Source organism: Sarcophilus harrisii, chromosome 5, assembly GCF_902635505.1.
Source record: "Sarcophilus harrisii chromosome 5, mSarHar1.11, whole genome shotgun sequence".
Lineage (NCBI taxonomy): Eukaryota > Metazoa > Chordata > Mammalia > Dasyuromorphia > Dasyuridae > Sarcophilus > Sarcophilus harrisii.
The window spans coordinates 244,328,915-244,342,309 of NC_045430.1; the positions used below are offsets into that span (position 1 = coordinate 244,328,915).

General features: G+C 34.2%; 1 protein-coding gene across 3 annotated transcripts in view; it reads left to right on the forward strand.

Moving 5' to 3' along the window:
• The window catches only part of ANKIB1 (ankyrin repeat and IBR domain containing 1), a 154,416-nt gene that overhangs the window by 105,923 nt on the left and 35,098 nt on the right, over positions 1–13,395 (forward strand). For all 3 annotated transcript variants that reach the window (XM_012551293.3, XM_023505116.2, XM_031940003.1), the window contains one exon: positions 9,157–9,245. In XM_012551293.3, the coding sequence (XP_012406747.1) occupies positions 9,157–9,245 (89 nt within the window). The remainder of the gene's footprint in view (positions 1–9,156; positions 9,246–13,395) is intronic.

A 13,395-nucleotide genomic window follows, 5' to 3' on the forward strand; every position in this document is an offset into this window, starting at 1 on the left:
GATAGGAAGTTACTTAACAAAAAAAAAAAACAAAACACAAAATCCTGAAAGTACTTTATAGAACTAAGCTCATAATCTGGTTCTACAGTTAACCAACTTTGGTAACTCTTCATCAGTTTTCAGGGTATAGTATCCTATTTCTGCTGGTGAGATATAGCATAATGTTAATGAAGCTAATATGCATGAGATTCAATTCTATTTCCTGTTATAAATTTTCTTCTGCTGAATTAGAGAATTTGAGGTGGCATCCTAATTAAGCTAAATTATTCAAATTTTAGGATTATTTTGTAAAGATTTTTATTAATAAAATATAACCTGTTAGGTGCCTCTGGGCTGAATAATTTTTGATAAAGACTGTTAATCCCAAAAACCTTTTTGTTTCAATTAGAGTCAATTCTGAAAGCATGATGGTGGGTTTGTGTGTACACATATAAGGTGTCTCTACTCAAAGTCATAAGTTCTGAGTTTTGTTTGTTTAAAAATATTACCTGATTGCTATCTATATAAAGTTGAATATCAAATATTTAGTGGGAACATTTGAATGGACTTAATTGGTAATTATATAGTTCTGGATTATGACCTTCTGGGGATAATTCCTGCAGATGAATCACTGGGAAAGTCTTCTTTCCCTGAATCACAGTACTTTGTTGAATTGGTTAGTTACTTCTTTAAAACGGTAACTTATTTTTAATAAGTGCTTTCTTCACTCATTCAGTTAGTAGAGGGAAAGAGCATTTGCAGAAATTTAAAGCAAAATATAAGCTATGAAGTACTTTGTAATTTATTCACCATGTGTATTTAGCACCTAGCAGTTGTATTACTGCTGGGGGAGCAGTGGGGCAAGGTAGGGGGAATGAATTCAAATATTAGTTCCTGCCTTCAAGCAGCTTACAATCTAATGTAGTCAGTCCTTTATTCTCATGTTTTAACTTTCTTCAAGAGTTCTTGATTTTATTAATAACCTCATTTTCACTTTTATCCAGAAAAAGGAAGAAAGTTCTCATAAAAATGTTAGTGGATCCATTCCAGAAAATGCTAAAGTGAACTCTCAAGTGAGCAGTGAAAGAATTGTGGGGAAAATGAAGAAGTGACTAAGTTTATGTGTACATGAAATGGTGGTTACACTCCCCTTGTTGGCCATCTGCCTCCCTCTGCCAGGAATCAGAGCAACTTGGCTCATCCCAAAGGAGTCTGGGGAGGTCCAGACCAGACTTGTCTAAGTTGCCCAGGCTGGATATCAGGATACTAGGGTCATGTGTGTTTTATTAGGGAACAATGCAGTGGGTAAAGAGTTCAATGGCAGGTGTTTCTCCTTTTATTTATTTTTTTATCTGGGGTTCTTTTGACATAGCAGCCCTTGTCCCACTCTCTGTCCACACTGGCATTGCCTCCTCTATGTCTGCATTTTATTGGTTGTTTCATGGTTACTATGTTAAGAAAATTATAGGTTATCAGAATTAATGTTTTGAAATAGAAAACTGTATGCCGAAAAGTATGTTTTCAGCAATCTCTAGTTAAAGAGGAAGATTACAGTATTTGGTGGTCACAGGAATCTAACCTCCTAGGTATCAATATTTGTATTTTTTACTTTCCTCCATTTTCTGGAACATCTCACTCTAGTCCTTTATTCCTCATCTTATCTTCTCCTCCCCCAAAAAGTTGAAGATTGGCTATATTTAATCTAGATTGTCTCACAGGTACAAAGACAATAAAAACTTCAACTTCATATAGTTAATTCTTATGTTTTCCTTTTACTCTTTCTAAAAAAATTTTTCAATTATCATTTATATTGTTTTTCTTGCTCTCACTTTTCTCTGCTCACTGAAAAAAATAAGAAAGAAATACAGAAGCATATTATCACCTCAGCACAATCAACCAGAACAAATTCCCACCTCTGTCACATTTAAAATTTTATTTCTTATAACTGACAGGGGTGGGAGGAGTATTTTCCATTATCATTATTCTGGAATCATGGTTTATCCATTAGTGTTCTTAAATCTTTTAAAATTGTTTGTTTTCCCAATGCTGATGTTAATAGTATACATTATTCTTCTGGTTCTGCTCATTTCACTATATCAATTCATACAAGTTTTTCCTTGTCTTTTTGAAGTCATCTTTTTTTTTTCTCATTTCTTATACTACAGTGGACATAATACAATTTTTAAACCATCTCCCTATATGGTTAATTTCCAGTTTCTTGGTATCACTGAAAGAGCTGTTATAAATATTTTTGTATATTTGGGATCTTTTATATGTCAGTAGTGTCTTTGGGGAATAAACCTAGCAGTGGTACAGTTTGTTCAAAGAACATGCATTTTTTTTTAATTGATTTTTTTTGGGGGGGGAGGGGTTAGGGGGGAAATGATTGTTACAAAGTTCCAAGTTGCTATCCAGAGTGGGTGTCATATAGGTTTTCCAGTAGTGTATCAGTGTTTCTGATTTTCTGCAGCCCCTCCTTTTTTTTTAATTATCTTTTCCTAAGTCTTATTGATATGACTTGGATTCTCAATCGCTCTAACTTATATTTCTCTAATTATTAGCAATTTGGAACATTTTTTTCATACATCTACAGGTATCTTGCATTTGAACTGCCTGTTCATATGTTTTTACCATTTATTAATGAAGGAATGACCCTTATGCTTTAATATTTGAATTAGTTCCTTTTATATCTGAAAATAATAAGACTTTATCATCTTTCAGTGGTCCTCAAAGTGTAGTCCAAAGAATTGTTGGGGGTCTCTGAAACCCTTTTAGAGGGTTTACAAATTCAAAATCATTTTTATTTCTAATATAGTAAACAACTATGATCCTCAATAGTTTTTTTTAACAACATGAAGATACTGAGAACAAAAGTTTGAGAACCACTGATCTTGGTATTTATACATGTCAATATAAATCTGCAGGAAGAGATAGAAAGATTCCATTAGAAATCTATCATATATAAGATATACACAAGAACTATATAAATACAACTATGAAGCCCCTTTTTTATGGAAGTGAAGACAGACTTAAATTATTGAATAAATATTAATTTCTCATGGAATGAATGAGCTAATATTAGAAAAATCACAGTGATACCTAAATTAATTTAATTTAATGCCATACCAATTATTTTGTAAAAACTAGGGAAAAAATAACAAAATTTCATTTAAAGGCACAAGAGTTAAAAAATCTGAAGGCCAAAAGTGGAAAGGAGGAAAAACAAATAATTCTCAAAACACTTTGGTGCAAGTTAAAAAAAAATACATCAATCAGTCGAACAAGATAAGGTATTCAACATATAGAAGCAAACAGAACTAAGTAGCTTAGTTTTCTGTTCATCTAAAGACTCCACCTACAGGATTCATTTGTTTGTAAAAAACAAAACAAAACCAAAAAAAACCTTCTGGGGAAAAATACACATCATTGTGGCAGAAATTATGTTCAGGTCTTCACCTCATATCTTATACCAAGATAAGCTTCAAAAGGATGCTATATGTAACCTATGTATAAGAAGTCATGGCATATAAACAAATTAGATCATGGGTAGGGAAATAATTCATGACTAAAGGGTTGATGATAAAATGGACAATTTTAATTATATGAAATTTAAATTTTTTGTTTAAACAAATCCAGTTTTCCTACGATTAGAAGGGGAAATTAAGTGGGGGAAAACATCTTTGCAACAAATTTCTCTGATAAAGATTTCTTGAATTTCAACAAAATGTCTTTGATTACAGACATAGTATAGATTAAAGACAAAGGTAGGTCACAAATATCAGTTTTTATGTACAATGGAACTATAACATCTTCACAAATTAATGCACGATTTTGGTTTTGTATATTCCCAAAAAAGAACAAAAATTGTTTTCCAAAGACAATAATAACTTATGTACCAGATGGCAACAGTTATTCTTTCTCAAAACGATATTTGAAAAGCTTTGGGAAGATCATTCAAAATCAGTATAGTCCATTCTAAGAGGCAATTCCTTCATCACCCCACCAATGTCTCCTACCTCTCTGTTTTTTAAGGACCTTTATTCTTTGACACAGAACCTACAGCCAAAAATTAAAGCTTAACTAAGACAGGATTTCAAACTAATCACTTTATTTGTTAGGCTAAAACAACAGAATTTGCTCTCATGACAAAAGACGCTATTAAGGTCCAACAGTCTTTTATAACAATTAACTAGGTAACATCACTTCTTGTTCCTCCTACTTGGTAGACATTTTAATGAGGATGTGGATTAATTCATTTCTTGTAGAGGTTCACAGTCAGTGGGGAAACTCTGGGTAAGGTATAAGATCCTTCAGCCCAGAGGGAACCTGCTGACAATGTCTGATTTAGCTCCCCATCTCCTCCAAAGGCTCTTGGCCTTCCTGAGAAGTCAGGGAGCAGTGACAACCTGTGTTGAGATTGAAGCAGAGTGATATCAAGTGGCAAACTCTGTACAATAGCAAGTTGTTTATGTGGTCCCACATGAGCAGTGTTGTTTTTGTTACGTTATATAAAGGGGAAAGTCCTTGAAATAAATGGACTCCATTTTTCCACTATCCTCAGGAGTCCTGCCTTATCACTTCTCCACTAAGAAGAAATATTTTAATCATGCCGGTGTGGGGGGTTTTAGAAAGCAGTGTTACATTTTGTTACCCCAACTTGGAGGCTTTAGAAAGCAGGACACAACAATTTCTGCTCATCCCCTTTACTTTCTTTGTGACATTGGAGTAATCCTGGGGTTAGTATTAGTTTGCAGACTTGGATGTAGATTCTAATGATTTTAAGTGGATTAACTTGAATTTGAATTAAGTGGGTAGCAGTTGAAGTTACCAAGGCAGACAGTACTAGGGTGGAGATTCCCTTCACAATGGAATTGAATGCTAATGATTGAATGCTAAATGTATGCTTGCTTAAAAAAAAAAAAAATATGGAGAACCAACTGGTTAGTGCTTACAAGGTGGTCAGAAAAAGCAATACAAGGACACTTTCAAGATCTCAAGAACTTTAGGATCACTTGTTTGACATGGGAGACGCTGGCACGGGACTGCCCAGAGAGTGTGCCCTCATCAGAGAAGGTATTGTGCTCTATGAGAAAAGCAGAATTGACTTAGCTCAAAAGAAACGTGAGATGCACAGAGTTACAGAAGCCACCCTAAATGTTAATAGGAACCATTTGTGTCTGACCTGTGGCAGCACATTCTGAGCACATATTGGTCTGACTTAACTCTAACATAGTGATGTCATTCTGGTCCTCTTCAAGAACAAAGGACAACATCCAATCAACTAGATAAAAAGCTCAGCTAGTTTCTTCAGGATATAGGTGGTGGATGAAGTGAGACAAGTTACTATACTAGAATTTGAAACCAGTGACTTGAACTTAACTGAATCACGAGAATAGATTTGTGAATGAATTGAGGTTACTTGAATAAAATTTACTGGGGAATTTTGAATCTAGCTTGACTAAACCTTTAAAAGAGAATTAAAATCAATTTTCAATTCTTACTCCAAGTTTAGCCATAGATTTCCTAGTCACTTTTTTCTTATTCTTCCATTCAGTACCAGTTACCTATGCTAACATATTCTTTGATGGAGCTACTACACCTATCAAATTAGTTTTCTTATTTTGCATTTTAGAACCAACTGATTCCAATTTCATACCCAATACAAGAGTCTTATATACAACATCCCTGTTAGTTCTTCCTTCTTTTCAATACTTACAAAGAGATGAATAGTTTATGATTTATTTTATAAATCAGTTTATTTAGCTCTTGTCTTTTCAACACTCTCCTAACCCTCAGTCTTTTCAACACTCTCCTAACCCTCAATATAAAATCAAAGAAATCCAGAGAATGCTAATGAACTTGAGATCATCTGCTTTTATCAATTAGTGTCTTCTCTGATCCAAACTTTCCCAGTTTCTTCTGTTGCTCCTTAAAAGATATTATTTCTAGATTTTCTCAGCATCCTTCTGATCATTTCATCTTGATATACTCAGATTCAGTAAACATAAATTAAGTGCCCACTATGTGTCAGGCACTGTGCTAAAAAAAAAAATTGGGCATATAAAGAAGGGTGTATCTTCCCCCTTCCTCCATTCCCCAAAAAGCTTTGGGGAAGCTCCAAGGTATGGTAAGGGGAGTTAATTGAAATAGGTCATTTCTTCTCCCCCCCCCCCCCCCCCCCCCCCCCCCCCCCCCAACGCAAAAGATATTTAGTTGCATTCAGTGGCAGTGTCTTTCCTTCTTGCTTTTTTTCCCCAGAATTCAAGGTACTCTTTTCTTTTATAATCCTTTTTACGTACTCAATTTACTACTAAGTATTATTTCACCTAGATGTGTCTCATTATGGGACCCAGTCCAATCCAACAAACATTTTTTAAGTGCTTATGACATGCCAAGCTCCTTATTCCATTCCTATCTCCTATGGAGATACAAAAAATAAAGAATTCTCTTCTCCCCCAAAATTGCTTACTATCTAAAGAGGAAGACAACATACAAAAAGAGGAAGGAAAGTAGACAGCATAGAAAGGACAGGACTCCGAGTTGTACCTGGCACAGAGACATCTGATTCCACAAAATTTAAACCTGTTAGAACTACAACTGGAGACCCAAGCTTTGTCCTTCTGAAAAGGCAGCATCGGGAGGAATTTGGGTCTCCATTCTCCAGTCGCAGGAAAGATGGAATCTGTCAGAGCTTGAACAGAAGCATAGTGAGCTTAGAGATGATGAGCTAAACCGGGAGTGCACCTTATTCTCTGGAGGTAAAACCAGGCTGGGCAGCAGATGAAAAGTGGAGACTGGAAATATATAAGTGCATTACTATGTTACATGCACATATAATAAAGGAACAAGCCTCCTAACTGATTCAGTGATGTTCCCAGTGATCTTATACAGCAAGAGAGCTTTTTATTCTGGCTAGACTGAGAAAAGACCTGAATTTGTCCTTGCACTGCTCATATCCTTAGAGAAGCCTGGGCCTCTTGACAAAAGAAGCATTTTTAAGAAAGTTCTAGAAATTTCAACTCTTTTAAATATTTTCCTTATTTATATCAGAACATTATTTTTGGTGTTCATACAATCTTTAATCCTATACCAAATTTGCATGTGGTAGAAATAATTTATTGTTCATTGTTGATATCCACATTTGTCTTTGTTATTGTCTAAATCAAGGCTTCTTAAACTTTTCTCACTCATGACTTCTTTTCATCCCAAGAAATATACGTGATCCTATGTATATAAGTATAAAGTAGGTATACAAATAAAACATTTACTGCTAATAAATCAGAAAGAAACTTATTTTAAAACCATTCTTTGGTATAAATATAATTTTATCCCTTATTAAAGACAAAAAACACCATCTAGTCATAGTTCTGCTGTAGTATATCTTTTAGTATAGTATATGCTAATATGAGTCAACTTAAATTTACCTTTATTATTACTATTCAAATTAGTTTCTTCTAGCAAAATTGATTGTAAATTAAATTTCTTAAATAAATACATTTTATCCCTTGACTTTGTCATAAACAAGTATTTATTAATCATTTACCATATGAGAAATTAAAATCATCTTGATTATTAGTCTTGAAAAATAGTTTTGGCTTTATTATATTATGAAAATAGTTTTGGTTTTCATTATCAATGCTAAACAGCAGTGTGCTTGGAACTGAACCTTTGTTGTATAGAAAATGAGAGCTGTATACCCATAGGGAAAAAAAGAAAGATAATAAAATGCTGGAGCTTTTGCATCATCCTACACTATTTTTCTGACTATATGACCTATTATTTGAGTTCCAAATATTATTTTTTGCCCCTTCCCTCTTCCAAAGATGGTCTATAGTTTGAAAAGGTTTATGCATGTGCTTTGTGATCTGCCATTTTATAAATAGAAATCTTCTGATGCTTAAGGTCAGGATGATTATGCATTCAGAGTTCCATAAGCTTAGTGAACCACTTCCTCCTCTTTTTTGAACCTACAAATATATAATATATTTTAGGCATGATATTCATGTGAAATTCATATTTCATACTTCATTTCTTATATTCCACACTCACACATATATCCATCTTTAACAGCATTTAAGTTGAAGACCTTAATGACATTAAACTAATTAGTATCCATTTTATCTGTTTTTTTAGTTTAAAATTCTATAAAATATAAGTTAGAGACTCATTTAATTTTTAAGTAATTATTAACTAACTGTTACATGAATAAAATGTAAAAGAGGTTATTATTATTATTATTACTATTACCTCCAAAACAACCTTTTACTTTTCCTAGAAAAGTTGTGAGTTAAGAGAAGTTAGAGAAACTCTTCCAAATGAGCACAAACATTTATTTTAGGGAATTATCATTGAATTAGACAATGGCATAATGGTTTCCCAGGTGGTATATTTGAGTGTTCTTTACTGTGGCTATCTTAGTACCAATGAGTGACTTGAGGTATTGGTTTTTTTCTTGCATTAAGAAATTTCACATTATATAATATGTGAAAAATTATCGAAATGTAAGTTATATGTGACTCCAAATTTCACTAGTGCCAATGACCAAAAAAACTCCTTAAAACTACATTAGCCTCCTAAGGTTGACTTAAATATCAATGATAGTTGAACTTATTAACCAATAAAAATTTATAGTTTTTAATCAAACAAATGGGTTATATTAATATTAGGTAATTTCTAATAATTAGGTAATTGGAGAATTTTTCAAAATTTTCTAAACTTAGAGGGTTTGATCCCTAAGCCCTTCATAGGCAGCTCAATGGCACAACGAATAGGACACTGAGCCTAGGATCAAAAAGACCTAAATTCAAATTTAGCCTCAAACACTTTTTAGCTGTGTGATCTGGACAAATCATTTAACTCCTCTTAGCTTTGCTTATCTCTAAATTGGGGATGATAATAATATTACCTACTGTAAGGATAAAATGATTTGTATGCATGGCACTTCCAAACCTTACGGTGCTGAATAGCTGTTTTTACTTTGCTAATTTGTCATGGATTTATTTTGTCGCTTCGGAACAGTCCCTCAGTCTTTCATACCTGTTTTCCTCATCTATTAATGGGAATAATTCTGACCTGTTTTCCTTATCTTTATGTTGACAATATGAAAAATATAAAATGTATTCATCTCTGCAAAAGTGCTCACATTTTTAAAATAGCTTTTTGTTTTTCCTCTGTCAGGGAGTGCCTTGGTGAAGCACATGAGCCTTGTGACTGCCAAACGTGGAAAAATTGGCTGCAAAAGATAACAGAAATGAAGCCAGAAGAACGTAAGCCAAATGTTGAGCTACTTGAGTTTATACTTGATTCTGAAGCTATAATGTGGCTGAATTCCTTACCCATTGTATAAAGATGCTTCTCAAAGTTTTTACCTTATAAAACAGTTTTCCTTGAGTCTTAAAACTTAGGTCATTGACTATCAGTTCGCTACTGGGCACTCTCCACCTCTGCTTTCTTATAGTTACAGTAGTTTCAGACATTCCAAAGAAAGAGTTACATGGAAGAAACTATCATTCCATAGCACACATCAATCCCTATTGTGCTGCTGCTCAGTTTTCTGTTCTTCCTAATAAGTCATTTAAATGACCTGTGGTAAATATTGGTTCAGTTCTGTGGATACACGGAATTTTGTTTTTATTGAGAAGTAGGCTTTCTAGCCCCTATGATTACTGTACTCTTTCTCAGCTCTTTAAAGTTTTCCATTTCCTTTGTACATTTTGAACTGGTAAAGTAAACATCAAAAGGTAAGACTTATCTGAGCTACTTATGCTACTTGTCAGGAGCTATCGGTAGAGGTTCAGTAAACTATATAGAAGAAATTTCAGGAAATTTTTTTCAATGACAACAACATAGGAGAGAATTCCTTCTTCTGGTGCAAAAAAATGTCTGTTAATTTACAGGAGTAAATAATTGAGGAGTCAGAGAAACAATACTTAGGTCTTTGGATGTCTATATGCTCATGTAAGAGGATAAGTTTAAGATTTTATTGCAAGATGTTTTCAGCCATGTTGTCAAAATTCCTTCAATGAGGACAAATATGGTATCAAAAACAGCTACTGCGCAAATAGTCAATTCTTCCACTTGAAAAGGTTACAAGGCAAAACTAAGGTGGAGGAAGTATTAGTGCATGATTTTTTCTTTGCAGATGATTGGGCTCTTAATGTAGCCTCTGAAGCTGACATGCAACAAAATATGGATTGAGTCTCTGCTGCTTATGCTAATTTTGGCCTAACAGTTAACAACAAAGAAACACAGCACCACACAGCAAATGGAGAAGTTTTGAATGCTACATAAAAGTTTGCTTACCTTGGCTGTATACTTTCCAGGGCTATACCCATTGAGAATGAGGTTGGCACAGGCATTGCCAGAACTAGCTCAATGTTTGGGAGGCTCCAAAGGAAAGTGTATGAGAGGAGAGGTCTTAGACTACCAGACTGGAAGTCTACAGAACCTTGTGCTGACTCCATCATTGTATGCTGCCTATAAAACCCAGACAGTATACCAGCTTCATGGCAAGAAAATGAATGACTTCCATTTATTGTCTGAAGATTCTGAAGATCCCCTGGCAGGATAAGACACCAGACACAGGCCCTTTCTCAGATTAAATTGCCCAGCCTTCCAGGTCTACTGCAGAGGGCATAACTTCATTGGGCTGGCCACATTGTTCGAACACCAAATATGTGCTTGCCAAAAAGATTATCTTGTGGAGAACTGATACCTGGTAAGCAATCACAAGGGGTCAAAAAACGCAATTCAAGGACACTCTCAAGGTCTCTCTTAAGTTTAGATTTGATTGTATGACATGGGAGACATTGGCACAGGACCACCCTGCATGTTATGCCTTCATCAAAGGAAGTGCTATGCTCTGTGAGCAAAGAAGAATTGAATTAGCTCCGAAGATATGTGAGATGTACAGAGTTAGTGAATCTATCTCAAATGTTCACAGGAACTATTTATGTCCAACTTGTGACAGAAGATTCCAAGCTTGTATAGGTCTCATCAGCCACAGTCAGGACACTAGCTTTACTCTAACATAATGGTGTCATTTTGGTCCTCTTGAAGATTGTAGGACAACCAACAGCTTCATATAAGTATTTCTGAAAGTGACACTAAACTCATTACTAGAACATAGCAATAGCCAAATAAATGTCTGTGCAGAAATATCCTGGAAGGGAGGAAGCATGATGAAGAGAGCTTTTAGATGTAGATAAAAAGAGGGACAAATCAAAAGGGATCATTATGAAGTAGCTAGCAGTGGTCTCCCAGAATTGTTTTGGGGATCAAATGAGACAATATTTGTAAAGTTCTGCGCACAGTGTCTGGCATATAATAGGCACTTGGTAAGTAATTGTTCCTTTTTTCCTTCCCTGATGCAAGTCCCTTATATAACACATAACCAGATAGAGGAAATGGCTGATATTATTGATACAAAACACAAAACTCTTACCAAGGCAATAATGTTTGAGAACTTATTTTACCTAATTATAATCAAGAAAGGAAGACCTGATTTCTAAAGGATAAGAAGACATAAACATTTTATTTTAGAGATTTTGAAAACCAACATCATCTATAGATTTAGAAAGTAGATTTACTTACATACACACACACACTCAAACAATTTTAAAGGGAATGATTCAAATTTCTGAAACATTGCATTCAGTAAATGTTTAATTGACTTGAAGAAGGTTCTCATGAATGAAATTCTGATGACCCTATTGTGAGTGATTCTATTAGAGGGGAAAGAGAAGCATTTTGAAGAGATTGATGTCTTTCTGTATAGCCTCATATGAAGTTATCCATCAGTATCATCACACCTTAACCACATTACTGTCACCAACACACATATGGTCCCAGGTGTTTGCTATAATGACATGTTTTCCAATCATTACTTCAATCCCCAGACAAGTCCCTGTACCTGATGCCCAGTTTGAGTTGTCTTTTGAGTTGAACTGCATATAGTAGCATACTTATATATATTTAAAAAAAATTGTAATCTTCTCTTTTGGATATTTAATAACCTAAGTAAAGATCAAGGAGGCATCAGATTAATTGTTCTACCTACGTACTTTTATAATACAAAGGATTAGAAAACAACAAAAATGAAATCTCAAAACCAGTGCCCTGTTATTTATCTTGTTCTTCTTGTCTTTTTAAGAAGATTGTTAGGAAAATTGGTTTCTAAACCCCTAGGTGCCAACTCTTGACCATTTGTTTGCCCCTCCCCTAATTGTTCCAGTACTTTGCGTTACTGTGTCCCCCTTGAGAATTATATTCAGGTGGATTATACTATCCCTACTACTGCATAGTGTAATTTTTCCTTTTGGAGGGGTTATTTGTTAGGGAACAAAACCAAAAACTCATAATTATCTCTCCATAGATTTTCATTTAAGACAGGAGATACTGGGGGGAGGGGGGAAAGGGCGAAGAATTAACCTTTTCCACTTGTCATTTCTAGTGTGATCACTGGATTTTTTTCCCCCCAATATATTTTAGCTCTGCACAGACCTCAAAGAATGTTGAGGAGTTTCGTATCTCAGATCTTTATATTTTAAGCTGATTAGCATTCCTTCTTGACTTTATTTTTTTATTTTTACCATCTATGGAAAGATAAATTCTAAACTTTTTTCATCTGAATTTTAGCCACTCAGGAATGTGTTTCATTTATTAAATTGTTATTTATATATAAAACTAATTATAACTGTAACAATTCATCTAAAGTTTGGTTTTTATTGGGAACCAATTAACAAGTGTCATAGATGTCTAAGAATACTTTTAAGAAATCTAAATGGTCTAAAACTTTGGGACACTATTAAAGGCTAATGCAAAAGCCTTTTTATCATATAGGCCATGCAAAGAAAAGATTCAGTCTAAAAAGTGTAATGTTGGTAGATGGTATTGAAAAATAAGAACTATTCATTATTTTGCTTCTTTCTTCACCATTGAGGAGAATCATTTTTTGGGAGAAAAGTAGGATAAATTATCTAACAGGAAAGCCCAGCATATTAAAAGAAAACTTCATGCCTTTAAATAAATTCAAGTTACTCAACTAAAGTAAATTATGTTTCAGAATTCTAAACTTTTATGCATGAAGAGATAGATTGTTACCAATGATCTATGAGGAATTACAGGGAATAGTAAAAATGCCACAGGGTTAGAAACAAACAGGGATGTCAATTTTTTTAAAGGATAAAAGGGTAAATTCTAGAACAAAGAGTTTATTATTTAACCCTAGCAAAATTCTATAATAGATTATTAGGCTCCTAGAAAAAAGAATCTGTCATGCCATACAAGAAGATGATAGGACCACCCAGGAACAGTTTGAAAACCCTGATAGAAGAGGCCTTCCTAGAGTTCATGGAGAATAGAGAAAGGTCAAGCACAGTCTGATCAACATTCTATTAATGGGAAGCTCAAGTGTCA